Source organism: Peromyscus eremicus, chromosome 17, assembly GCF_949786415.1.
Source record: "Peromyscus eremicus chromosome 17, PerEre_H2_v1, whole genome shotgun sequence".
NCBI lineage: Eukaryota > Metazoa > Chordata > Mammalia > Rodentia > Cricetidae > Peromyscus > Peromyscus eremicus.
In genome coordinates, this window is record NC_081433.1 from 17368187 (window position 1) to 17395749 (window position 27563).

Here is a 27563-nt window from a genome sequence, read left to right on the forward strand (position 1 = left end):
AACTCTCCTTAAAAGTTCCTGCCCCAGCACCCTTGATGATATCACTGTTCTCACATTACTAAAGATGGCAACTGTGAAGGCTTTGAAAAACTACACTAACCGTAACCCTGCTTACAACAATAACAATTGGAAGAGTCAGTTCATAATGTCTACACACTAAGGCTATATTTTTAGATGAATTGCGAAGAAATTAGACCTTAAAAATAGACAAATCAAGCTTTACATGGACTTTAAGGAGATCCAGGTGTGCCGTATTTTTAAAATATTCTGGAAGGCTCAATGATGAGCAAGCCCTTATCTAATGTGTACTGGTCCCAAGGTTTGGTCCCCAGCACCCTCCCAAGTCTAGGAAACAGTAACTAAAAATCTTACCTAAACTAAACTAAGCCATGGGTCAGCTCACTATGTAAAATCTCTGAGTGTTTATAAGCTCCATTAAAAGAAAGAAGCTGCGTAAAAAGGAAGTCTATAAATGGTTCAAAAACTGTTTTAATGGAAGAGGCTGTTCTCTGAGACACTGGAGGACCAAAACTGTTTCTACTGCTAAAATGATCATTTTGAGAATAATATTCCTGTGTTATAATCCAGTGTCATCAGTTTCAATCTGTCTTGTGATTGATGACTTTTCTACCCACAATCCCTGGCCAGAAATGTGATACAACCTGGAAAACTGAATATACAAAGATTATTTAAAACGTGATTGCCTTTTGACTCCAGGTTCAGACTCTTAATATTTGGAAGGTGGATTATGTATACATGTATGTGACATAGCAGTTCGTGTCTATATAGGAGGTTACTAAAGAATCCTGCCAAGATTCAGTTAGGAATTGCCTGTTTTCCGATTTTCTGTCTTTAAATTTTATCAGACCACCATGGCTGCTTCCACTTGGCTTAGAAAGGTTTTGGTTTTTGATTGGTTGGTTTGTTTCTTTGTTTTTTGCAGCAGAAGAATACCCTCAACCTCAAGATCCATGAGTGAGTGTGTGTGTGTGTGTGTGTGTGTGTGTGTGTGTGTGTGTGTAAACATGTGTGCATGCATTCAAAGCATCCATTTTTCTTGGTATCCTAAAGCCCCTGCCATCTTTGGCACGTCTTCGATACAAACCAGGTATATAACTGGTTTTGCGAGCCAGTTTTTCAAAGTAAGATACTTAATTGATTATTTCAGGTTCCACTGTCAGAAACAAAGTTTGACTTCCTCGACGCACAACAATGGAGAGAAAGTCATTGTCCTTAACAGCTTCAATGACATCAGTTGTGGTGGTGACAGGTTGCCCATTTATGCTGACAATTACATCATGGTCTCTCAACCCCGAGCTGAGAAAGGAAAAGAAAAGATGATGAAGCCGGGCAGTGATGGCATATGCCTTTAATCCCAGCACACAGGAGGCAGAGGCAGGCGGATCTCTGAGTTCCAGGTCAGCCTGGTCTACAGAGCGAGTTCCAGGACAGCCAGGGCTACACAGAGAAACCCTGTCTTGAAAAACAAAAATAGAGATTAATGAAAGCATTAGAAGAGTTCTACTCATTCCCATTTGGGGTGTGTTGTTTGTCTGTCTGATTCCTCCCTAACACTCCCGCATACACACACACACACACACACACACACACACACACACACACACACACACACACACAGAGTCACACACTGCCCTGCTGTTTTGCTGACCATTAGACATATGAACCAAGAAGGTAGGACTATCCCTCCAACTGTGAGGGCTATTGGAATGTGTCGTGAAGCCAGCTGGAGGAGGGTCCTCTGTGTTTCCAATAATATCAATACCCTGGGAGAAATCTGGGAGAAGCTGAGTCCTTACATGCATTGGATTTCATTTGGAATGGACAGTTTAGCTTCTGATTTCTCTTCCTCTCTGTCCTATGTTAACTTCAGACATTACTAAATTCACTGGCAAGAGTGCCAAGCCCAGACAGTGTTTTTCCCCCAGGAAGTTGTCCTCTGATGAGTCTGACTGAACAGCCCATCCCATGGTTTCTGGAACTGGATCATGATGTGCTGCTGTGTGTTCCAGATGTTCTGCTTCTAGTAAATCAAAAGCCACTCAAGCTTCCAAGTCCAGATGTTTACAGCTCTGACTCAAGGCTATAGTTCTGTTCAATCAACACATTGACCTCATGCAGAATATATATTCTAGATACAAACTCCAGTTCCAAAAGCAAAGTGCAAAAAACATGGACAGGCTGGTTGGTTATGTAAAGGTAAGAATGGGCTAAAAAGGGGACATCAAATTCAGTGACTCCAGAAGATACTATTTAAGGAAAATGCGGAGCTCAAGAAAAAAATGACGTGAGCAGATTACCAAGATATGTGCGGTTTGAAAAATATGAGGAGCTTGGGGTATAGCTAAGTGGTGTAGGGTATGTTTAGCATGTACTTGGTCTTAGTTCATTGGCCAGCATCGGGGGGGGGGGGGGGGGGGGGAGGTAACGCAGTGGGGCATGAAGAGAAGGCAGGGTAAAGCCACATGCAAGAAGTCCTTAGGAACAAGGACAGTGGAAGGAAGGTGACTCGGCAGTCGTGAGCAGGGCAACGGAGCAAGAAAGCGCCGGTGCTGTGCCATGGGGTCTGCTGTGTAGTTGGCTCACGCAGGGTAAGTGACTTTCCCCATGCCTCAGAACTTCCAAGAGACGAAAGCGGGATTTGATCCTGTGTCTTTCGGACTTGAAAACCCATCTTCTTGCCACTAGGTCAACTCTGCCTCATGGAAAGGAGAGTAACTACAAAGTGGGGATTGTCAAGGAATTAAGCCAGGGTGCACACCTCCTCTCTGACCTCTGTGGAACTCAACACAGCTGCTTCCCCTTAAAAACAAGGACTCTGTCATAAGACTCCTCAAACAACTTGTGTAAAAAAAAAAAAAAAAAAACACTTTGGTTCCTCAGAATAAATGTTTCCTAAGTGCCAGCTGCTGTTTGTAATTATTAGCAGTTATTAAATATAAGCAGATGAAAGCCAGCAAGGATGGCTGTCGGGCTGCCAGAGACTTACAGCACTAATCCTCACGTCGACGTGCATGTGACTACCCATCTGAGAACCTTGTTAAAGATGAAGACCCTCCTGGGGATGTAGTCTAGTGGTAGAACGGGTGTTCAGCGCACACAAGGCCCTGGCCGTGAACTCCAGAAAGCAAGAAAGGAGGAAGTGGACACAGCTAACCCCAGCACTTGGGAAGTCAGGAGAATCCAGAGTTCAAGACCAGCACGGGACGGGGTAGGGTGGGGTCCGATTCAGGGATGGAGCTCGGACCCTGCCTCTCTGTCTGGCTACTGATGCTGCCACTGACGGCACACCACACTCTGAGAACCACTTACAGAGCTGAGTGTACCTCCCTGGCCTTGGATCAGAAGTTAAAAATAAGGAGTTGGGGGAGGGGCACGGCATGGCAGGGACCCAGAGAGTCTAGAAGAGCTTAGAACATGCCAAATCTAGCAGCGGGAGACCAGATACTTAGCTAAACTGCTGGTACCTATGAGTTCTTCCGGGTCTAACAGAGTTGCCAGTGTCTAAGCAGATGGCTGAGCCCTTGAAAAACAAACAGTGAGCGCGGTAAGAAAGGGCAGAGCCCAGGAGAGCAACATTTGCCAAAGAAGCTGCCTCTCCCTGCTAGTAAATAGTCTACAGCAAAGCTGGAGACAGCAGCTGAACCTTCCTTCCACGGCTGTTTGATCTAGAAGTACAGGCGTCGGCAGTTTGTACTGCCATGCAGACCTCAGGGAAGGGGCTTCAGAAGACCCACAGCGCACCAAGACAGAGCACCCTGAATCCCTCCTGGTCTTTTTTCTTTCTTTTTCACCCCTCACTCCCACTGTCAGGAGTCCCACAAGAACACCCAGCTACACAACCATAATTTATCCGCAGAGGACCCAGCTCAGACCCATGCAGGGTCCGTGATTGTCATTTCAGTCTCTGTGAGCCCCTATGAGCCTCGCTTAGTTGATTAATCCTTCCCATTCTCATTAACTAGTAATTACTGAACTGTTCCCATCATTTTTCGTTAGTTAATGGTTATTAATAACTGAATGACTGGGACATTGCGGCCCATGCCTATAATCCTAGCATTCAGGAAGCAGAAGCAAGAGGGTTACAAATTCCAGGCTAGCCTGGGCTACACAGCTAGGCCATGTCTCCAAAATTCAAAGTAAAGATCTGGGAAAGATTCAGAGGGTAAAGTGCTTGCCACACAAGCGTGAAGACGGTTTGGATTCCCAGCATGCATATTTAAAAAAAAAAAAAAAAAGCTGAACACAGTGCCACATGCCTGAGATCCCAGCACTGGGAAGGCAGAGACCAGCGGATCCCTAAAACTCTGGGGACAGCCCGCGTAGCCCAATTACTGAGCTCCAGGTTCAGTGAGGACACTCAGCATCTATCTCTGCCTTCCACACATGCACACACGTGCACATACACATGAAAACATACAGCAAATTCTAAAACTAATATGTAAGGCATTATAACTTAACATAAAACTTAGTTACTAAGTAATAACGAATAATATTTTAAAAAAATATGTTTAGGAGCTAGCGTACAGCTTAGCTTACCCAGAAAAAGGGAGAGGGGTTTAATTTGGTAATTCTCAGCAAAATTAATTTTAACCTAGGCTATGACCCTGAGCCCCTATCAGCACTGTTCGATATAAATGAAATACAAGCTGCACATATCACTGTAAATTTTAGAGTAGTCACCTTTAAAAAAAATCAGATAAAATTACCCTTAATGGTGCATCTTATTTAATGCTATAAATCTAGAATTATGTCATTTTAACACAGAATAAATATTTTGAAATTTTGACAAACATTTTGTACGTTCCCATAAGCCTTTGAAATCCACACATAGTACACACCCAGTCTGCCACTGTGCTCTCATGGCTCACCCAGGGCAATAAAGACACAAAATGCCATCCTTCTGAAGAGAAAAAGGGAAATAAGGAAATGGTTTGCCCTGTTGCTGGTGGTTTTGTTGTTTTCATTTGCGTCCATTTAAACCAAATACAATTTTAAATTGAGTTACTGAGTCACGCCCGCCGGCCAGAGCACAGCGGACAGCGTGTATAGGCCGTGACCCTGATGCTGGTGCTCCAGCCTGACTGCTCCGAGCTTAGCATGGCGCATGCCTAGAAACAGCAGAGCAGGCTGAGCTGAGGCGCCTCACTTACCTTGCAGCAGCAGTCCCTTGGATCACTTCGTACACAAAAACTCCAGAACTCACATCAGGGAAATCTGGATCTTGCCTCTTCATTTCTTGCAGGAGGCTGGGAACAGTATGAAGGTTAGCAAACGCCACGATCCCCTGAGGTCTAGGAAAAGACTTGCCCGCTCGGGAGGCACACAGCCTATCTCTTTCCCCATCTCTTCAGTTGGAGACTGGCAGACACCCAGGAAAATCCCACCCAGCCAATCACAAGGCACCCCTGCTGTGTGCCGTTCCCTCCTCTAGGCCATCTCTGGATATGATTTAGCCCAACTAGAATGAATGACTGGTACTGGCAGAGGGAGACACGGCCCTGCAGCAGAGCCTATGGTCACAAGGTCCCCTTCCTGCTGTCCAGATGCTTTTGTTTGCTTTGTAAGACTGCCCAGTGAGGGTTTGTACCTCTGAGCCATAGTTACCCAGTGCTTACTTCAGAGTGAGGGGCAACATTCGAAGACCCAGGTATTTCTTCTGTGAAGGGGCCTTTCCTGGAAAGGAAAGTCATGATGTGTAACACACAGCACGTTTCCATTTGACACAGCTTAAGAGACACCTAAATCCCAGAATCTCTTGTTAGAACATCTGGCCTTGTATATGATCTGCTTCAGAGAACATCTGTGGTCAACACACGGCATCTCCAGTCAGTGGGTTCGTTTCTGTACTGTACAACACCAGCATTTCTGCGCATGTCTCATATTTAGCTTCGTGCTCAGTGACTCCGATATGGTTACCCAGCGGGTGCCAGATCTGAGACCCAGTACCTCAACACCATAAAGAAGTCAAGCTCCGAACACGGTGGGAGTGAGCATGATAAACAGGAGGGCCAAATCCCCCCAACTTCCTTCACCTTTCAACTGGCGCTCGTGATAGTCGGCCAGGAACTGTCTGATCCGATCGGAGGGAATTGCAAAGGAGATTCCCGCAGTCACCTTCAGCGTGTTTATGCCAATCACATCTCCATCCTAGCAAGGAAGGAGAAACTCGAGGACGTTACTCAACGTTAAGTTGTTCCGCAAACAGAACCACGAAACATCAGGACCAGCAGAGCAGAGTAAAACTAATCTCATAGGGTCAAAACAGGAGGGTGAGGGGAAATCTGCTTCCTTCGTTAGGGAGAAACAGATGTCTTCCAAGGCAATTAGCATGCCCGGGGGAAGGAAGAGGCACTTTACGGATCCAAAAGTTACACTTTTTTCACATTCAAAAAGTCAAGGCTACTATGGAGTACATATTATTCCCTAGCTCATTCTTATGTTAGTAAAGGACATTAATTTTTAAAGGTGAGCTACAGTTTACATCTTGGTACAAATAAGAACACAAGATACCAAAGTGGCATGTATCCCCCAAATTGAAAATTAGGAGTTCAAGGTCATCCTCAGCTACATATTAAATGGGGCTACAGGAGACCCTGTCTCAAAAAAGAAAAAACAAACAAACAAAAAACCCACAAGAAGCATTCGCCCGTTTATTACTTAAAGGATGCTACAAATAAACAAGAAAAGACAAAAGCTGTTAGATTGTTGCGAATCAGCAATACTTCAGTAGACCTGTTCCTCAGAAACCGGTTGACCTTTGTGAACCGGGGTCAGCTAAACTGGTGCTGGGAAGTAGAAAACATTCTCTTGTCCTTGCCCTTCGCCATTCCTTAGCCATTGTTAGGCATCCAGAACCAGAGAAATGGTATTCCTGGTCATATTAAAATACAGATGGCAACTTAACAATTCTGGAGTACAGCCTGCCATTCTATATTCCACCCTGTTCTGTGAAGTCGCTGTGTAACTGGGAAGATGGGCACACACAAAAAAATCACACACAGGGCTGCGAGTAGTAATCGTGCTGTCGACCAATGCTGTAGCCCAGTGGTAAAGTGCTTGCCCAGCATGTGCAAGGCCCTGGGTTCCATCCCAGAACTAAGGTGGGGGAGGATGTTGAAAAGGAAATGGGAGGAAAGCTCAAAGCACCGAGCTCTAGGGGTACTGTATTCCTGCTGCTACGTGTAGGTGAGCAAGCAGAAGCTTCGGCATCACCAGGAGAGGCACTGATTAAGAATAAAATACAGGCCGGGCACTGGTGGTTCACGCTGTTAATCCCAGCACTCCGGAGGCAAGTGGAGCTCTGTGAGTTCAAGGCCAGCCTGGTCTACAGAGCGAGTACCAGGACAGTCAGGGCTACACAGAGAAACCCTGTCTTGAAAAACAAACATACATCAGAGAATGAAATACACGGCAGAACAAATGGATCCTGGTTATGGCTTTTCTGTCATCTCTGAGTGGGAAGAAGGCTAAGAACCTGGATAGACTGCGTTAAACCATCAGTGTTGTTAGATGAGGAATAATTCATATACAAAAGAACGGGGGTCCCAGATGCACATGACACGGCACAGCTGGTCTTTGGCAGAAGTCTGAGCTTTTTTGGTAACCAATGGCAACAGAAAACACGTAAAAGAGGAAAACTTTTGCCAGGCGGTGGTGGCGCACGCCTTTAATCCCAGCACTCGGGAGGCAGAGGCAGGCGGGTCTCTGTGAGTTCGAGCCAGCCCGAGCTACGGAGTGAGTTCCAGGACAGCCAGGACTACACAGAGAAACCCTGTCTCGAAAAAAACAAAAAAAGAGGACAATTTTGAAGTAGGCTGCAGCCAGGGCCCTGGTGTTCTTGGTGACAGGAGAGCACCCATCAACAGGATAAATCCATCACAGGCTCCAGAATGTTCCCTAACCATTTACTTAAGACCCAAGAACAAAAAGCATCTTCCTTAATCTCTCCGTGACAGTGGTTCCCAAGTCTGCATCACAGGTTTTGAAACATGTTTAAAGTTAAAAAGAAATATGAAGCATCCGAAAAAGGGCCACTTACCAAGTTCACCAACGGCCCCCCAGAATTCCCGTTCTAAAGACAAGTTGAGAAAGGCATCAGTTAGCAAACAGAAGCATCTCTCCACAGCATTTATACATAGTTCCTAATGAGTTTTACCAGAGCATCCTGCTTCCCCAAGGCAGGCAAAATCATGCCCCTTACCCTCCCAATCCTAAAGTCAGTGTGGGTACAGGGCAAAGCAAAAGGACCCCACACTGTATCACAGCAGTGACCTCTGCAACAAGCCCCAAGTGTGGGTGCTAGTTATATCCAACGTTCGGCTCTAGCCACAGGGCACTCCAGCCCTCCCTTAGGGATGACCTCTGAGAACCCTCAAAAGACCAAAGGGAAAAGAGATCACTCCAAAGTTCTCTTCTCACTCCAACCTAGCACTACCTTCTGGGCTGGGAGCAGACTCCCGGTGACTTACATTAATGATGGCATCTGTCTGGATATAGTCTATGTCTGAATCCTTCAGCCCCAGCTCTTTGCCGCCTCTCTGTGTGGTGCTGACAATCCCCGCAGTCACCGTGTCCTGCAGAGAAAACGGGCTGCCCAAAGCCACCACAAACTCTCCGGCCCGGAGATCCGATGATCTTCCCAGCAGCAACACAGGAAGGTCAGTCTGCACGTGGGGGCGTGGAGCAAAGAAACGGAAAAGAAGAGCACAGTCAACCAGGACCTGCTGACCGGTGGCACTGGCCCGAACCAGCGTCCTCCCGCACAGGGCTTTGTCTTCCTTCTTTCTCAGATTCAGGTTCCACCGTTAAACTCCCCTTTTATTAAGATAATTGAGATCATCTCTAAGACTGAAACTTATAGTTCCAGCTGCTAGAGAGGTGGCTTAGAGGTCAAGAGCATGTACTGCTCTTCCAGAGGATGCAAGTTTGGTTCCCAACACCCATGCTGGGCAGTTGACAACCACCTCTAACTCCCGCTCCAGGAATACAACTTCCTCTTCCAGCCTCCATGGGCACCTTGCACTCACTCACACAGGCACATACACAAGTATACATCACTAAAAATAAAAAAAGTTGTAAATCGAAGTTATATAGAAATTACTATTAATAAATGACCAGTGAAATGTCTGGCATCAGCCAGTCACTTCGCACCATTCCAGCTCAGACCTTTATCGTCAGAGTGAAGTCACAAACAGGCTACAGATCACCCAGAATAGCACTTCTCAAACTGTACCGTGTACATAAAACCCCCAGGAGCTTATCAAAATGCAAGTTCTGGGAGACCTGGGCGGGTCTGAGGTCCAGGATTTCTAACAAGCCAGGCGGTGGTGGTGCACGCCTTTAATCCCAGCACTCGGGAGACAGAGGCAGGGGGGTCTCTGTGAGTTCGAGGCCAGCCTGATCTGCAGAATGAGATCCAGGACGGGCACCAAAACTACACAGAGAAACCCTGTCTCAAAAAAAAAAAAAAAAAAAAAAAAAAAAAAAAAAAAAAAAGAACGGAGTGAGTGGGAACATGGAGAGTTTGTCTCTGAAATTTGAAACCCTGCAACAGATCAGGTTCATCACAGAGCAGCCTTGGCTGGAGGGGGGGTGTGGTCCAGCCTGGCTCTGTAAGCAGATAATCAAGCACTGACTGCTCCCAAAGGACAGAGCATGAAGCTGCAGGGTCCCTTCCTTGGGGGGGGGGGGGGTAGGGGGGCTGTGTCCTTTCCTCCGTACCGGTCCCCGTTGGTACCCCAGGCTGTAGGGGTCCGGACTTCACCCTGCCCTGCCATCCCTTTTCTCGTGGTTGAGCCTTTCCCCCCTTCCCTGCCCCGACTCTGGGTTCTCCTCCACATTCCAAACACGTCACCCGCCCTGCCCAGGGGTCGGGGTAGAGCAAAGGAGGTAGGAGAGAAGCTGGGGTCTGTACCACAGCAGCTTTGGGGATTGAGTTCTTCATTTACTGAGGAGGGGAACAACAGATAGGGGGCAGAAGTGTAAAGGGCGTGGCTGAGGGAATGTGAGGTTCAGGGATACTCTAGGTTTTATTCTCCACATCACTCATCACTTTGTTCTTTAAAAAAAAAGAAGCCTGGGACACCAGGGGGGTGGAGGGGGAGAAGAAAACCATGCACTACATACAAAGAAAAGGCATGGTGAAGGAATACAAAAGAAAATATCAGCAAATAAACTGGGAAATCGCCAAACGTGCAGACTCGGACTTAGTTCTCAACTACTCACATTGGGCTCGATCTTAATCAGCGCGAGATCCAGTTTATGGTCGATGTCTTTGACAGTGGCTTCATACTGGGCCCCATTCTGGAGCTCCACCTGGATCCTCTGGTGGTTGGTGAGGACGTGGGCATTGGTGATGATGAGCCCATCCTCAGACACTATGAACCCAGAGCCACTGGAGGCAGGGATTTCCTTGTTGGTGAGAGGTGATCTGTCCCGGAACAAGGCAATAGTATGAGCATAGGACAGGAACCGGGGAATCCAGCCATTGTTTGTGAGTCCCAGGAAGCCTTGCATTTATCAACCATATCTCCAGGAGTTTTCCCAAGCATGGTCCTTTCCACTTCCATCCTCTCCGTGCATATGAGAGCCACACTAGCATGTCCTGGCCATCTCTCTTGAACACAACTCAGAGCTGGGTCCAGGGACTACTTCCTTCTTCAAATCGGGTCACCTGTGGGTCATTCACTGTGAAGAGGCCAAACCTGGTGCTAACACTGTACAGGCTCACACTACTGCCACGGTGTCAAAATCTAGCTCTTAGGTTCCTCTACTAACTGGCGTTAACTAACAGATCAAATTAATTTTCTGTCGATCCGGGTTTCCTTGCACTCACGTGACAGCTAGGGCTACACAGATCACCAAATGCTGACTAGCTCCTACAATCAGCCTTAAGTTTTGCTTGTAGGGTATGTGGGAGAGAGAAACACCAGCCACCAGCGTGCATGGATGTAGCTAGAAGCCAGAATCCTTGTGCTTGGCTCTTTGCTTTTTAGCGAAATAACTCTTAACAACTTTTCTCCGGGTACTAGGCTGGAACCTGAGGTCCCCGCGTGCTCCGCACGAGCTCTACGGCCCAGCTCTACCCCAGCCAACTCTTTGAACCTGGGTTTCCTCACAGCGATTTTTAATGAACAATCAACACTATCAGGTGGGGTCGTTGGCCCTCAGTGTGACCTTCACCTGCGGAATATCTGCAAGTGAACCACAGATGGCGCCACCTTCTCCACCACCGCTGCGATAAAGTTGTACTTCCTTCGGAGCCGCCCGGCACTTCTGGGCCCTGTGAACAAACGGTCCACCGTGAGGGCAGTGGGATCCTTGCTCCCTGGATGCAGGTGTCACATCTCAAAGTTCCCCAGCATCTCCCCGTCCCCCTTCCCCCGCAGGTTCTCCAGGCTAGGAGATGAAAGCACCCGGCCTGTTATACCAAGGGGAAGAAAAGGAGAAAGAACCCCAGTGCCAACTAGTAGGGAGCGCATTAACCAAGCAAGAATACCGGGAATCACCACGACAGGTTGAATCCCTGGAGCTGGCGAAGGAGGGCCGACCCTGCGAGCGAGCGCGCGAATCAAGAGCACCCACTTCATCTTCTTAGGATGGGTTTGGGTTGGGGCGGTGGGGGGGGGGGGGTGCCCCACGCCTCGCTCACCTGGGTCCCCGCAGCCTCCCTTCTGCACGGGCACGGCCGGGGGCGAGCCCCGCTGGCGCGCCGCTCTGTTCTCCTTACGGAGCGCGCACAGACTGGGGTAGGTGCGCCCGTCGCTGCCGCACACCGCCGCGCCCTCCACGCCCTCCACGCAGCCGCAGGTGCCCAGCCATGCGCCCCCCGCAGGCTCCCGGGAGAATGGGGCCCCGCAGCGCAGCCCCGAGAGGCACGGCCGGCCCCGCGCCCCGCCACACTCCTGACCCTCCGCGGCGGCGCACACGCGGCAGCAGCCGCAGCGGTCGGGCACCGGCGCCGTGCCGGCCGAGCAGGTGGGCAGTGGCGGGCAGCGCGTGGCATCGCAGACCTCGGGGCAGGGCATCGAGACTCTGGACCTCCTGGCCTCCGCCCAGGGCACAGGCACGGCTGGCAGCAGCAGCCACAGCAGGAGAAACTGTGCCCACACAGCGCAGAGCGGCTGGGAGCTCATCGTGCACCCTGCCCTCCTGGAGTCTACTTTTCCAGTTACTCCGCTCGGGATTCACAACTGGCCTAAAATGAGCCACACTTTTTTCTTGGCCTGGGTGCGGCCTCTGCCAGCCTCCAGACTTTATAAAGGACAGCATCTGGCTCACTTCTGCACACACACACACATTACCTACCACCCATGCCACCCACCCGTAAGCTGTGAAGGGAGGGTCTGCTCTGAAACCAGTCACGGGGCAGGTGACAAACGTGACCACCCACCCACGGCCACGAGATCTGACCAGGAAAACAAACAACCAGATTTCATGTTTCACATGTTTTTATTACAAAAACAAGCAACCGAACCGTTTTAGAAAATGACGTTTTGCTACATACCAATTAGGAAATCACACAGCCTCAAAAGCTGGAGTTTCCATGCACTCAGCTCAGTGCTTTCGGAGGTGTGTTTCACAGCTCAAACGGGGCATGCCACACCTTCATAAACAGGAGCAAGGGGGTCACGCTGTGGGTTTTCGCCAAACATTTACTTTATTCAGAGCCTACCTGGTATGAGTGACTGTAACTGACTCCGGCAGGCAATAACACACAGAGAAAACGGGAGACTGAGGAAAACAGATTTTAGAGGAAAAAAAATTTTTTTTCAAAGTTAAAGAGGTGACATAGGAACCTCAATTTCCAAAGTGCTGCCATTGGCTACCAGGTGACTGTTTATTTGGTTAACACTGAAAACATCAAATTCGCCGCTCAACAACTGATCTGTTATTCAGAGAGTCACTTTAGTCCCGAAGAAAACACATTTATATTCTAAAAAGGAGGAAACAAAACCAGTTTTCTTCCAGTAAACTAAGAGGCTGGACCTTAAATCTTCCCCGGGAGCTCAGCATTCTACTTGGGGGTAGGGGTGTCATTCCACTGCCTTGTCCTGAGGTCCCTCTCTGGCTGTGGTCTTCCATATCCTCATCAGGGTTCACAGAATGAGAAAGGCACAGAATTTCTGCCATCACCTGACCTTGGTAAGCGAGTCCATCAAACTTCTCGAGGCTAATGGATGATGAGTTTTTCAGGTGCCGAGAACACTTCCTCAGAAGCCTTGTAGAGGGACCCAACCCAACCCACGAGACTGCTTTTGTCCCCCCTCCCAAAAAAAAGTAGTACCTTTTATAATTCAGAAACCCCTTCTGATTTATCCACAACATTTGCTTAACTACAAACCCACACTGCATCACACCCTGTTCCCCCACAGCGTTCTATTTTATACACTGAAAACTAAAAGTGTATGCACTATCTTCGGCTCACATTAAAATACTGTGATGGGCTGGATATGGTGGTACATGCTTGTAATCCAAGCACTCAGAGGTGAGTTGGAGGCAGAAGGATTACCAGTTCAAAGCCAGCCTGGACTACATAGCAAGACTCCAGCAAAAACAAATTCAAAAGCGGAAGGGGGGGGGGGATTAGTATAAAACTGGTCAGAAATCCAGACAGAAAGATAATTCTGAAATAAGAATTGAAAGTTGAATGTTTCTGGGTTTCACAAAGGTAATTATATTTTCCCAACACCAAAACTATATAATAATGTTCTAATTTGGAATTCCCACACGTTGGCCAATTAGAGTCAATGAAACTCTGTACTTTTCCTTTATTTGCATAATGTAAACTGCATTGGGTTTTAATCTAACAATAGTCTCAGAATACTTAATGAAACCTATCAGCTTTCTATAATGACCAGTTAATGCAGCAGTAATAACCTAGCAAACAGTTTGTAGGAGCAAGACAGACAGATTTTGCAATTTAAACACCAGAAGATGACATCATCTCCATGAGTCAGGGAATGTGCAAAGCCCGTTCTGGAGTTCCTAGCTTATTTTCATTAGTTCCTCATCTCAGACTGAGCAATTCTGTTGAGCAGCCAAAGAATTTTCTAGAGAAAGATTTTAAGTTGAAACCAGAGACAAAGGACTTTAAGAATTTGGCCTGGCTTTTGAAGTAAGTTGTAACCTTGAGCACTCATAAATAAATAATCCCCAAAGCAAGAGTTTATGAAAACCAAAATACACAAAAGTTTTTTTAAAAAATAATAATAAAGTGGGGAGGGGAAAGATGGAAAACAGAAAAAGAGAAAGCGATCCAGTGGTTTTTGTTTTTTAGACCAGGAATAAAATAAGGCCAAAGTTAAAGTGGGGGATAGCTCCCACACACTGAGCTCAGGGGTCTTCAGTGCGGCACTGGCTTCAGCGTCCTAGTCATATTAGAAAGAAAACACTTCCTTTCACACTTACGGAGATTTATGCCTGTTTTTCTTTTGCATTAACTATGGACACAAAGATTGGCTTAAATAAAAATGCCTCCTACTCTTCTTAGAGCTACAAATTCCTAACTAAAATATACACCTAACTTATCCAGCTGATAAATGTTATACAGACAGGAATGAGCCACATCCTCTCTCCTTGTGGAAACAGCCCGAAGTCTCTGGGAACACAGTTCACTGAAGGCTGATAGACAAATGCCCCCAAAGGCAATGGAAATAGTATCTTGGCCAATGGAAAAACCACACCCTAAATTTTGGGTAGAAATCCAATCTTCCAAACTCTTATAGAACCCAGCAAATCCTAGCCAACAATTCAACCACTGGTTCAGTTTCTTTATTCCCAGTTTCTAATCCATAAAAATATAACTATTGAAAAAATTCATCTTTGCTGTTTCTCCATTGGTGAGTACAGAGGATCTTATCAGATGCTGGGGTTCCACCCACTGTATGCATGGCTTCATTTAACAGGCAACTTAAAGCATAAAAAGCAAGTCCATCAGCAGGGTGCACAATATACAAGCACTTAATGTTAGGCAAACGTCGACTCATTCTGAAAGAGCTGTGAGACAGGGATGCAAGATTCGCTGTCCCAGAGCAGAACCATTCTCCTGTCTGGAAAACATGAACCAAAGATGCTTCCTGAAATTAACAATTATCCATCTCCTCTTAGTAGCTGCTTTACATTATGCTTCTGAGATAGAGATTGTATACATACACACACACACACACAGAGAGAGAGAGAGAGAGAGAGAGAGAGAGAGAGAGAGAGAGAGAGAGAGAGAGAGAGAGAGAGAGGAATCACTCTACACTTAACCATCACACATACATGGTTTCAAGGGAAGTGTCTGTTCTGGTCTTCGTGGTCCTAGTATTTTCACACTAATAACCCTATCCTCAGGGCCTGACATAGAAAACAGACTGGTGGCTCTGTCACCCAGGTCTAGAGCATTTGGGGTCACAGGGAATCAAGAGGACAACATAATTCCCACAAGTGGCTATGGCAGTTTAATTAGCCCTCATGACTCATAAGAGGCCCCCTCTCCTCCCCTGGGAGGTGTCCTGAGGGAACTGCCTGGGAAGACATTCCAGAGTTCACCCTTCACTCCCAGATTCTAAGGCCACCTCTCATATGGATCCCAATCAAGCTGTAAGCTGAGTCTCCCGCACCGGATGCCTTTCAGTCCTGATGGTAACCATTTGCCTGATCCCCACACTTCAGCCAAAAAACAGGTGGACAAAACCAGCGCTTAGCCTGAGATCCTATATATAGACCGGACACAAAACCAAGAAGATAAAAGAAATACAAGGTGGAAGGGAACTTGGTTAGGGGTGAAACTAGACTCCAACTACCCCCCAGACAGGAAGTATTAAAACTAACCCCTCACTAGGAAACCTGGGGGAGAGGGACATTCAAGAGGCAATGGAGTATGCCTGTAGGTCTAACCTAGTGACTTCCTCCAATTAAATACACTGTGTCGATAATAACAAAAGCAAAAGCCGTCTGGATGGGCCCCTCCACTGTGAGTGCCATTAGCCTCTGTCCTCGGCCATGGCCGAGAAAATGAGTCACAGAGCTCTCTCCTGCACACGATGGCAGTGCATGTCACACATCAGAGGTCCGTATGTTTTCGTCGTCAAGGTTGAACACAAACGGCTTCTCCTTGGGGTGCTGGGGCTCCGACCTGTGCCTGACTCGAGAACTAGCCAGCACCCCGGTGACGTTGCTCTCCCCAGGGTGAGGCATGAATAAAGAGTCCTCCGGAGCATTCTCAGCTGACAACAGCTTTTCCCCAGCCTGGGGGACCGGTGTCCAGGGTTGCCAGGAGGAGGCCACTGAAGGGGCCTTACAGAGAGCCCTTTTTTCCTCCACTGCTGGCCGCCTCCTCAAGATGGAGTTAGGCCCGCTCGCGAGGCTGGAACCTCCAGGTCGCGTCAAAGAAATGGATCTAGAAAAGGATGGCTCCTAAAAGCAGAAAGAAAAGAAAAAGACAAAATAAGGGATTTCCCTCAGTATTTATCCCAAAGTCTCAAGAAAAGTGCCCATCCTTGATCACCAACTCAGATAGGGACACTAGGTGACAAAATTCAAGTAAGTGTATCGAAGTGTGGGGGGGAGACCCTGCAGTCCCCGCTCCCCAGGAGGCTAAGGCAGGAGGATTGCCTGAACTATGAAGCTTTCAGGGCTAGTCTGGGCCACACGGCAAACTCAAAAATAGTACAAATACATTTCGGAAGTAAATAAAGATACTAAGCAGAACTCACTACACATCATTTGGAGATCTGCTTGACAGTGGACTTGTAGGACACATTAGAAACTTCACCTCTCCGTCCAGCCCAATCTCATGTCCACCAACAAGCCAAAAAGAGAGGGGAAATGTCCCCCAAGTTAGCAGCAAGAGAAAAACAAGCGAGCCAGCCTACGGCTCAGCTGCATTCATGGCTGGGCTGCCGGCCTACATAACCAAATAAAACACGCTCGTTCAAAGCTAATTTATCTTTAAGCAGACACTGTGGCAGAGAGAGGAAGTGACTTACTCTGGGGTGGCACTTGAGGGCCTGGACAGCTGCTCCAATCTCCTGAATCCAGCTGTGCATGTCTTCAGGGCTGTCCGCCTGCAAAACATCCGCAACACTTAGACATATTTTTGGGGTGTGACCTCAGTTTCCAAGTCCCTGGCTCAAGTTCATAAAATCACACCATTCCAGTTCAGAGGGACCTTGCAAACCATGTAGTCCAACTTTTGAGGACATTTCCCCCCCTGCCATCTCTCTCTTGATGTACCATAACTAAAACCACTCAAAGTGAAGCTCCCCTGAAGAGAGAGGGGGGTGTCCTGTTTTCTGTCTAAACCTACCACCCCATTTCGCCCATCTGAAAAACAGCTAATCCAATCCAGACTCCTAGTTTTTACCCCCAACAGAAAATGAGGTTCAGAATGCCACAGCCCCAGGTTTGAGGATGGTCTAGACCCCCCTCTCCTCAACTTCCCAAAAGTACAAGCTACTTGGAGCTGTCTCAAAAACTCCCCCCAGCCTTGGAGTGAGCGCTAAGCCGAAGGGCACACTAGCAGACCGGGAGTAAAGCATTTCTCCTTTAAACAACTCCTCACCCCAGAAGGGGGCAGCAGCCTCTCTATGGAAAGAGAAAGAGGAGGCCTGGCCCTGCAGGCAGAGTCTCTGGGCACCTCCCAGCAGCAGGAAGAGTGCAAGTGAACACAGAGCTGCAGAGGGCCCTGGGCAGTAGCTGCCTGCCGAAGAGTTAGAAAAAAGATAAAAGCTTCGCTGTCCCAGCACCTTCCCCTAGCCGTCCACCCCAACACAGAACTCTCTGTGTGTGTGTGTGTGTGTGTGTGTGTGTGTGTGTGTGTGTAGGCAAGCGTGCAACAGCCCCCAGCCCCCAAGTGCTCTGCCTGCTCCCCTTGCTTTTCCATACCCCAAACCACTCTGAATTCTACCAGGATAAAACAGGACCGCTTTGCTTCTCATGGTGTTTTGCGTTTCTTGTTTTCTCCCAAACTTGCGTTACTATCCCTCCCCATCACACCAACAGAGTCCCTTGGTTAGCCGTGTGCAACACACACCAACAAAAGCACTAGATCAAAAAGAATGACAAAGGCCTGTGGTACACACCTCTCACACCTGCTCCCTGCTAACTTATTTATACTTGCCTCTCCCCATGATTCTTTCTGGCTACTTGGCAGCCCAGTAGCTTTCCAAGAAAAAGACAAATACATCCCTAGTCCAAAGAGAGTAGCCAGAGTTAGGTATCCAAACTTTTCCTAAGATCTTGATGAGAGCGAGCCTGTTCCCTAGACAGACCTACAAGGGAGAACTAAGTAAGTTATGAGGTTCTACTGTTCGACTAGCACCTAGACCGCAGGGCTCTCTATGTATTAGTCATGATTGCTATTTTTATTATCATCTGGTAAGAGGGAAGCAAATAAACCTAAAATTCTACCAGCATGGCCCAGCATGGTGACACACACCTTTAATCTCAGAACTCAGAAGGCAGAGACAGGTGGATCTCTTCGAGTTCTAGACCAGCCTCATCTACATAGGAATTTCCAGGCTAGCCAGGGTTACGCAGTGAGATCATCTCCAAACAACAACAAAACACAATGCATTTCACTGTTACGGATTTATTCAATGCCCTCATCCTGAGATACTTTTCTTCGAATTACATATAAATCCACCCCCAAAGGATCAAAGGATTAAAGGCTGGGCTGGATCTCAGCAGCAGATTACTTTCCTAACACATGCAAAGCTCTGGGTTCTAGAACCAATAACGACAAATTTTAAAAGGGATCAAACAGGATAACATATTTGGTGGAGAAAGAGCTATTATGAATTTACCCCCCAAAAAGCAGATATTGCAACTGATAACATATAAAATGAAAGTCTATTTTATAAAGTATCTTCAGTAGTTTTAACCACTACTTTATATTTTTACTTCAAAGTTATTTTTAAGGGTGGATGAGGAGATGGCTCAGTGGGTAAGAGGGTAGTTGTACAAGCAAGAGGATATGAGTTTGAATCTCCAGGCCCCAAATAAAAGCTGAGCACCTGTACACGCCTGTAACGCTGGTGTTGGGGGGAGGCAGACAAGTGGATTCTGGGGGCTCATTAGCCAGCCTAGGTGAACTGCCAAGTTCCAGGTTCAGTGAGAAACTCAAAATTGAGAGCCTGGAGAGATAACTCAGCAGTTAAAAGCATTGGCTGTTTTGCTAGAAGACCCAGATTTGATGCTCAGTGCCCACACAGTGGCTCCAGTTCCACTAGATCCAATCCCCTCTTCCAGTCACCATGGGCACCAGACACACACGTGGTACCCAGGCATACGTGCATGCAAAACACCCACACGAAACAAATAAAATGATTAAAAAAATAAAGTAGAAATCAATAGAGAAAGATATTGACATCCTCTTCTGACCTCTGCATATATATCACAGGCATGTGCCCCACATATACATGAACACATACAACATACATATACCATCATTTTTAAATATTATTCAAATAGAAAAGTATTGCACTTGATTCCACACAAGAAAGAATATTATTTCAGAGCTGAGTCCATTCAGTCCAGATGACCTAAAGGTGCCCAACCCTGGGCAGATGGAAAGGGAGATGCCACATGTACCTTCTTCTCCCCCTGCCCTGCTCTCGTGTGCATTATGGTTTCTATCCTTGATGGCAGCTTATAAGGAGAGGAATAGATTTCTGAAATGAATCCTTCAACCTGTGGTCCAGTGACCTTCTGAGCATCAGTTCTGAGTCCAGCACTAAAGGATGCAATGAGTGATGGCAGACAGCAATAAGAGACATGCAATATCTACCTCTGGTTACTCCTATTATCCCCTAAAACTCCAGCACGTCCTTCTTCGTTTCCCAGTGAAGCAATCCCATCTTTAGATACAGCCTCATGATGGATGATTGTATTAATTATGCAGTCTATAGTTCTAGGGCAGTGGTTCTCAACCTTCCTAATGCTGTGATCCTTTAATACAGTTTCTTATGTTGTGTTGATCCTCCAACCATAAAATTATTTTCATTGCTACTTCATAACTGTAATTTTGCTACTGTTACGAATCATAATGTAAATATCTATGTTTTCCAATGGTCTTAGGTGACCCCTGTAAAAGGGTCATTTGACTCCCTTGATCCTCATCCCCCCCCCCCAGGGTGTCATGACCCACAGATTGAGAACGCTGTTCAGGTGGTACCCTTCCCCTTAGAGTCGAAGTTCTGACTCCGCTCTCTGGAACTCCCTCGTCATTCTTACCGGTACATATGTCCTGACACAGCAGCCTGGTTCTGACGAGGGAGCTCAAGACCATTTCATCAGTTCTCATTTCTAGCAACAACACTCCTGCTGATAAACTGCCAAAGCCCCAGGCCCTCTATGCCTGGGAAACGCAGAAATGGAGACCCCCTGCTCTGTATTTCAAGGATGGGAAGTTGGATTATGTTTGGGGAGTTGCTGGAGACCAACAGCAGAACTTTCCACATTCCAGGCAAGTGCTAAACCACTGAGCGGCATCCCAGCTCTGAAGTCTTATCTTGAGCCCTTGCCCAGAACTGAGAAACGTCTACCTGCTGACAAGACTGGTTCAGTACTGTTTACCCATCTTGAAGCCTGATTACTAACTACCTGGACCTGGTCATCATGATCCATCTTTCAACATTCCCAGTCACCCCAGGTTGGTCAAAAGTAGATTTTTCTAGTTGTGAGTATAGCCTCTACATAGTGGTTCTCAACCTGTGGGTCATGACCCCCTCTGGGTCACATATCAGATATCCTGCATATCAGATATTTACATCACAATTCATAACTGTAGCAAAATTACAGTTATGAAGTAGCAATGAAATAATTTTATGATTGGGGGTCACCACAACATGAGGAACTGTATTAAAGAGCCTCAATGTTAGGAAGGTTGAGAACCACTGCTCTACAGTATAGGCTCTAGGTCTGGCCACTCTGAGCACAAGCAAGTCTTGAATACCAAGTACCTCTCAACTGGTTCCATAACTCACTGAGTTTCTGATCCTAAATGGATCATTTCCCCTTGAAGCTCCTGTCTCCTTAGGGACAGATTGGAGATGAGACACAGATAGATCATGGAGAATTAAGTGATACACTTCCGGCTAGCTACTGCTCAGCAGGGTCCCCTGAAACAACAGCTGCTTTTTGTTTGTTTTGGTTTTTTTTTGTTTTTCGAGACAGGGTTTCTCTGTGTAGTTTTGGTGCCTGTCCTGGATCTTGCTCTGTAGACCAGGCTGACCTCGAACTCACAGAAGTCCGCCTGACTCTACCTCCTGAGTGCACCACCACCACCCGGCAACAGCTGTTTTTCATGAATTGCAAAGAGTGCTCCAGTGTGAGACCACAGAGTGCAGGGGGTGTATCTAAGCCAAAACCTCTAACATCCAAGTGATGGGAACCCAGCCATGGTCCCTCTCTGCCCACAGAGCTCTTTTCTCTGCCTTACCCTGCTTGCTGGTCTCACTCTCCTAGATCCTGCGGATGGACAGAGGGTTCATGCAGACATACTACGCACGCACGACTGAGGGACCAGGTCAGAAAGTCACAGTGCGTCAAACCTCTGGTCTTGCAGAACAAACTCCAAGGACAGAGTTCTCCCACCTTTCACATGAAGTGTGGTTCTTTTTATTTAAAACAAGAGACAGACAGAGACACCGTGGTGCTGAGGGATGGTCTGTATGTCAAGTGTGTTGCTGACTGGTCAATAAATAAATCACTGATTGGCCAGTGGCCAGGCAGGAAGTATAGGCGGGACAAGGAGGAGAATAAAGCTGGGAAATGGAAGGCTGAGTCAGAGAGACACTGCCAGCCGCCACGATGACAAACAGCATGTGAAGATGCTGGTAAGCCACGAGCCACGTGGTAAGATATAGATTTATAGAAATGGATTAATTTAAGCTCTAAGAACAGTTAGCAAGAAGCCTGCCATGGACATACAGTTTGTAACCAATGTAAGTCTCTGTGTTTACTTGGTAGGGTCTGAGCGGCTGTGGGACTGGCAGGTGAGAGAGATTTGCCCTGACCGTGGGCCAGGCAGGAAAACTCTAGCTACACCATTGAGTCCAATTTATTCAGAGGCACGTATTTTGCAGACTTCATATAAAAAAATACAAGTCAGTGATGCCAAAGAAATACCATCATTTCTTTTTGCCAACAACCAATATTGAGCTCTTACAGCCAAACAGAATTTCAGAAAACTCCCCTTTAATTGCATGAGCTCAACATCCTTCCATATTCAAAAATCTCACTAATGATATCAATAAATGTGACTTTTAAAATATTACATAATAACATATGTCAACATTTTGAGGATCTGCACTGCTTGGTGAGAGCAGTATTTTCCAAATGATGAGCGCAAACTATGGGTAAAAAAGTAGATACTTTTTTACCAGTGGATGGTGACCAGTGGATCTTAGCTAGGCATATGCAAATGTATTGATAAGCTTCCAGACTACACTGCACCTAAATATTAAGAAATTAAATTTTTTTTCAAGTTCTGGTAAGAAACCAAAAAGAAATATCTGAAATTATCTAAAAGGATATATTGAAATAATCCTTTTTGTCCAAATACTTATTTGCATAAGGCCAGATTTTCAAATTCTTTAAGGTAAAACATGGATACAGACAGTGTGCTGTAAGTAAGAATGAAATTCCTGTTGTCTTCTATGAGCCAACCATGAAAGAGGTGCACAGAGTAGAAAATAATCCTACTTTGGATATTTTTAGAAGAATAGTTATTTTCACAAGGTATTTTCTTAATTTTTCATGAGTTTATAGTTGTAACTTCCAAGTGAATCAATAAATGTGTTTACTGGTTTTTCATCCATTCTTCTCAGACACTCCATTCTCTTAAAGCTGTATGCTACACTTGAATTTGACCTTCACTCATTTATGTATTCAGAGTGATGCTAGTGTCCTTCCTTCTTAGAAATCTGGAGAGCAAAAGTGAAGGAGTGGGGAAATGGTAAGAACTATGCGAAATCCCGGCCCCTGTTAGATGATGCAATGTCTTCTGAACGTTTTTGGTTGTGCCTCCTGTGTCCCAAATTACTACCCTTAGTTCAGGACTTTCAGAGCATCATTCACTGGACAAGCAAGTATTTAGTTACCAACAGGCCAAGCATCATCTAGGCAATGCTCATCACAAAGTGTACACTTGGATGTTCCACAGACACGGTCAACTCAATGCTTACCCCTGTGTCATGGTCTGAATGAGGAATGTCCCCCCACAGGCTCATGCATTTGAACATTTGGTCCCTAGTCTATCTGGTCCCCAGTTGGTGGCCCTGTTTGGGGAGGTTATGGAACCTTTAAGAGGTGGAGCCTTGCTGGAGGAAGGCCTTTCCCCTGCTCTTTCTGCTTCCTGCGTCTGCTATTATGGTATGTCTTTCCTGCCACTGAAGGAACCATAAACTAAATTGATCCCTTCCTTCCTTGTTGCTCTTGGTCACTGTATCTTATGACAGTAACAGAAAAGTAAGCAACACGCCTGGTGCTAAGCCCGGTTTTCCTCCCAATGGCTTGCCCTCTGTACCACCAGGGAAGATGGCAGGTGTCATCAACCAGCGCAAACCTTGGGCCAAACTCCTAGGATTCATCTTCATCTCTCCTCTTCCCCGTCACACAACCAACTCTCCAGTCCTCGAGAGTGGACCTCTTCTGCAGCTCTGAAAGTCATCCCTTTCCCTCATCGATCTAAGTCCATCCCCCAAACCCTATCACGGCCTTCAGATTGGCCTTTTGAATCCCGCATTGCCCTTTTCTTATCCACCCTTCATGATACCTGGGGACAAGCAGTCTCCAGGGTCATTAGAAGGGCTGGGCTTGAGTTTCTCATCTCCCTTTTACACATGTGGAAAATGAGATTCTGAGTCCAGGAGCTGCTTCTTATTGCTCTCATCTTACCTTTGACTCTAAGGAGCAAATATAAGCTTGCTAACAAAGCAGACCCGGCAAAGGGACTCTCTGCCAATAGCTGCACAGCCTACCTCACAGCTCTCTACTCCCCTTCCCCAGGCGCCTGGCCCCCTCTCCCCATGAGTCCTCTGGTCACCATCTTCCTTGGGAACACCTTTCCTGCCTCTGTCTCCCAATGGACAACAGCAGACAGTCGCCATCTAATGGCGGTTCCAGAAGTCATAGTTTTCCGGAGGAGTTGCTTTGGTTTTGTTTTTTAATTTCCTCATCCCCTTCAGGTGACTTGTTCTGTGCTGGTGGTAGGTATGTTTAGATTCTTCACCTTCTGCCACTCATGAGGGGATTCCCTGATCTCCTTGATGGTATTTCAACTTGCAAATGCTAAGGGCTAGTCTTTGGTGAAGTTCTAGGCCAGTTCTCCACCATCATAAGCATTATATAGCATAACTTAAATCATCCCACAGATTGCCCTGTGTATCATCTACCAAACATGTGATTTCGTTTGCTTGATTACTTACAGATCAGGTCCTTCTAATCCGTGACCCCAACCTCAGACCATGCCCAGACCTTTGACCACACTCTACAGACATCAACTCAAGAACCAGAAACTCATGTTAAAGCACAGGCTAGTCCTTGTATCAGAAGGGCAGAGGCACTGGAGAATAACAAGATTTAAGAGCCAAGTGACCCCCCTCCATGATCCAGTCTGCTCCCCAGCCTCCCCTCTGCCATCTCTTCCTGGGCAGTGTGCTCCTCCCAGGGAGGACGGCCTGAAGATGCCGAAGTCAGCCAGCATGACTGCTGGCCTGACGTGGAAAAAGAATAGAGACACAAGACCTATTGCTCAAAAACTGGGAAATCGGCCTCATCCTTTTGTGGGAGGGATTCGGTAGGGAAAAGAAAAGAAAGGAAGAGGGAAGCCTCCCAAACTCGACTTGGGAAGGCTGCATATTTCACCGCTCAGATCCCACATCAGCCTCACGCTGGGGATCAGCACATTCTGTGGGCTACTGGGTAGCCCAGGCTGAGGGCTTGGCCCTGGGTGTCTTCGCCCTGCTTAGAAATCTGCCTTGCTGGCTGCTGTGACTTCATGCTGGATTGGGAGAGCTCCAGATTTGGGGGTGGGGGAGCTCCTGGTAAGCGAACCCATCAGAGCCCAAACAATGGCTTTCTCTGTGCAGCTGGCTATGCACCTGTGCCCTCACAGGGCCCTCTGTGCTTCTGTCTTTCTGCACACAGTAATGTCCATACATAGGCAGGACTTATAAATACCCTCCAGAGCAGAAGTGAAACCACCCACCAGTTCCCCTTCTCTCCGCTTAGCTGGAGCTCTGCAGCCGAGTGCAGCTGCTATGGGCACACGACCTCCATCCTCCGGCACAGTTGATTGACTGGTTTGTAGTATCCCAGGGTAGGGAAACTTCTGGCTAGCCTCCTCCTTAGAATGCAGTGGGACACAGACTGACCAAGGGACTAAATTGATCACTGAGAAACTACAAGCTGCTAGAGAGAAGAGGAAACAAGGAGAGGGGTGGGTGGGGGTGGCGTTCACCCACATTCGCAGAGATGGAACGCCGGTCTTGGGGTGAGCGTTTACCTGTACGTAGAATGTCCTGGAGTTGGTTATGATTTCAAACAGGTTGTCCCTCATTAAGAGATCACTAGGCAGGGAAAGAGAGAGAACATTATACCAGAAATTGTCAGTGTTTTATTTTACACATTATTTCCTACAGTTTTCAAAATCACCCACTAATGCAACACAAGACTTTCTCCTCTGTGTGGGTGAGAAAGCCCAGGCTCAGAGACTTCATATACTATGTCTGTCCAAGGTACTAGAGATCAGCACCCATTGAATCCAAACACGCCTCTTGTAAGGGAGCTAATGCCATTTCTAAACCCGTCCTTCCCCCCTGGGCAGCAGCAGCTCCACCCACACACAGCTCTGAGTTCCTGCTCTCAGAGCACCGTCCCAGGGGACAAGTAGCTAAAGGGAGGAACAGAAATCAAGAGTAAACGACTTTAAGATTTGCTTCCCAGGAAACTGTTCAACCTCCTTAGCCAGCAGAGAAATGCAAATTCAAAGTATTTTGAGATTTCATCTCACCCCAGTCAGAATGACCCACAGCAGGAAGGTGAATGCTGGCAAAGATATGGGGAAAGATGAACTCTTACTTACTAATGGGATGAGTGTAAACTGGTACAGCCACTATGGAAATCAGCCTGGAGGTTCCTCAAGAAACTAAAACGACCACATGACCCATCTACACTACTCCTGACATGTGCCGGGAAGACTCCACTACTGTGGGGATACCTGTACACCCCTGGCAAGTACTGTGTTCCTCACATGGGGATGGTATCAACCTTGATGTCCGTCAGGAGATGAATGGTACACAGGCATAATGGAATTCATTTGGTTGTGAAGAAAAATAAAGGGGCTGGATAGATGGCTCAACAGTTAAGAGCACCCCCTGCTCTACCAGAGGACCGGGGTTCAGTTCAGAGCACCCATATCAGGAGGCTCACAGCCACGGGAGACTCCAGTTCCAGGGGATCTGACACTCTCTTCTGGCCTCCCCAGGTACCTGCACTTACGTGGCATACACTCACACAGATAATCTGTATCCACATAAATAATAAAAAATAAATAAAAATAAAAATAATTTTAAAAAGAAAAATAAGGGGCTGGAGAGATGGCTCAGAGGTTAAGAGCACTGACTGTTCTTCCAGAGGTCCTGAGTTCAATTCCCAGCACCCACATGGTGACTCACTACCATCTGTAATGAGATCTGGCACCCTCACCTGTATACATAATAAATAAATAAATCTTTAAAAAAAAAGAAAAATAAAAATAAAATCATGGAAATTGCAGAAAAATAGATGGAACTGGAAATTATTATATTAAGCCAAGTAACTCAGACTGAGAAAGACTGATACTGTGCATTTTCTGTCACAGCTGGATCCTAGACTTTAATTTTTACACATGTGTAAATTCACATGTGAGGGTGAATAACACGCTATGAAACTAAGAAAGAACCATGAAGGCCAGCAAGATGGCTGGCTCAGTGGGTAAGCAACTTGCCACCTCCTCCCCCCTCAGCACCCCCCCCCCAGTCTGACGTGACAGAGGGAGAGAACCACCTCCTACAGGTAACCTTTTGACCTCCACGTGTACATGTATGTACATGTACACATACACCAACAAATAATGTGCAAAAAAAATTAAGAAAGGGGCGGGACCATGAAGATGGAAACAAAGAGGTTGTGAGGCGGGTGGGATGCAGAGTGCAGATGACTGTGGGCACAGAGGACCACCGTGGAGCATGGGAGGAGACGAGAGTGGGGACAGGGGACAGCAAAAACCATGTGTACGAAAATGGCACATTGAAACCTATTCCTTTGTACGCTTGTACAAAATCAATTTAAAAATTAGTTTCCTTCATTGGGGGAAAAAGAAAAAGATCTGCTTCTGGGGATAGGGTGAAGCTTAGTGGTGGTGCAGCCAACACCAAACAAATGATAATAGGCTTCTCAGAGAGAGACAGAGAGAGAGAGAGAGAGAGAGAGAGAGAGAGAGAGAGAGAGAGAGAGAGAGAGAGAGGGAGAGGAAGAGGAAGAGGAAGAGGGACAGAGAGAGCATGGATTTG

At 46.8% G+C, this 27563-nt stretch overlaps 2 protein-coding genes across 2 annotated transcripts in view; both read right to left on the reverse strand.

Moving 5' to 3' along the window:
• Positions 1–471: 471 nt before the first annotated feature.
• Positions 472–12155, reverse strand: Htra4 (HtrA serine peptidase 4). Its single transcript, XM_059244636.1, has 9 exons — positions 11672–12155; positions 11203–11302; positions 10246–10450; positions 8490–8684; positions 8060–8092; positions 6054–6168; positions 5637–5694; positions 5172–5267; positions 472–1317 (listed from the first exon to the last, which is right to left on the reverse strand). The coding sequence occupies exons 1-9, from the start codon at positions 12153–12155 to the stop codon at positions 1152–1154; spliced, it is 1452 nt and encodes a 483-aa protein (XP_059100619.1). The 3' UTR covers positions 472–1151.
• Positions 12156–15441: 3286 nt separating this feature from the next.
• Plekha2 (pleckstrin homology domain containing A2) overlaps positions 15442–27563 on the reverse strand; it is a 55556-nt gene continuing 43434 nt past the window's right edge. The window contains exons 10-12 of the mRNA XM_059244697.1: positions 25517–25580; positions 16995–17072; positions 15442–16422 (exon numbers count right to left, since the gene is read on the reverse strand). Of these exons, the coding sequence (XP_059100680.1) occupies positions 16063–16422; positions 16995–17072; positions 25517–25580 (502 nt within the window). The 3' untranslated portion in view covers positions 15442–16062. The remainder of the gene's footprint in view (positions 16423–16994; positions 17073–25516; positions 25581–27563) is intronic.

Excerpts from the sequence above, each read along its gene's own strand:
- Htra4 (XM_059244636.1), bottom strand. The coding sequence starts at position 12,155 with ATGAGCTCCCAGCCGCTCTGCGCTGTGTGGGCACAGTTTCTCCTGCTG. Across the intron at positions 11,303-11,671 it reads GGGAGGCTGCGGGGACCCAG|GGCCCAGAAGTGCCGGGCGG; the intron begins GTGAGCGAGGCG and ends GTTTGTTCACAG. Across the intron at positions 6,169-8,059 it reads GGGGGCCGTTGGTGAACTTG|GATGGAGATGTGATTGGCAT; the intron begins GTAAGTGGCCCT and ends CTTCCTTGCTAG.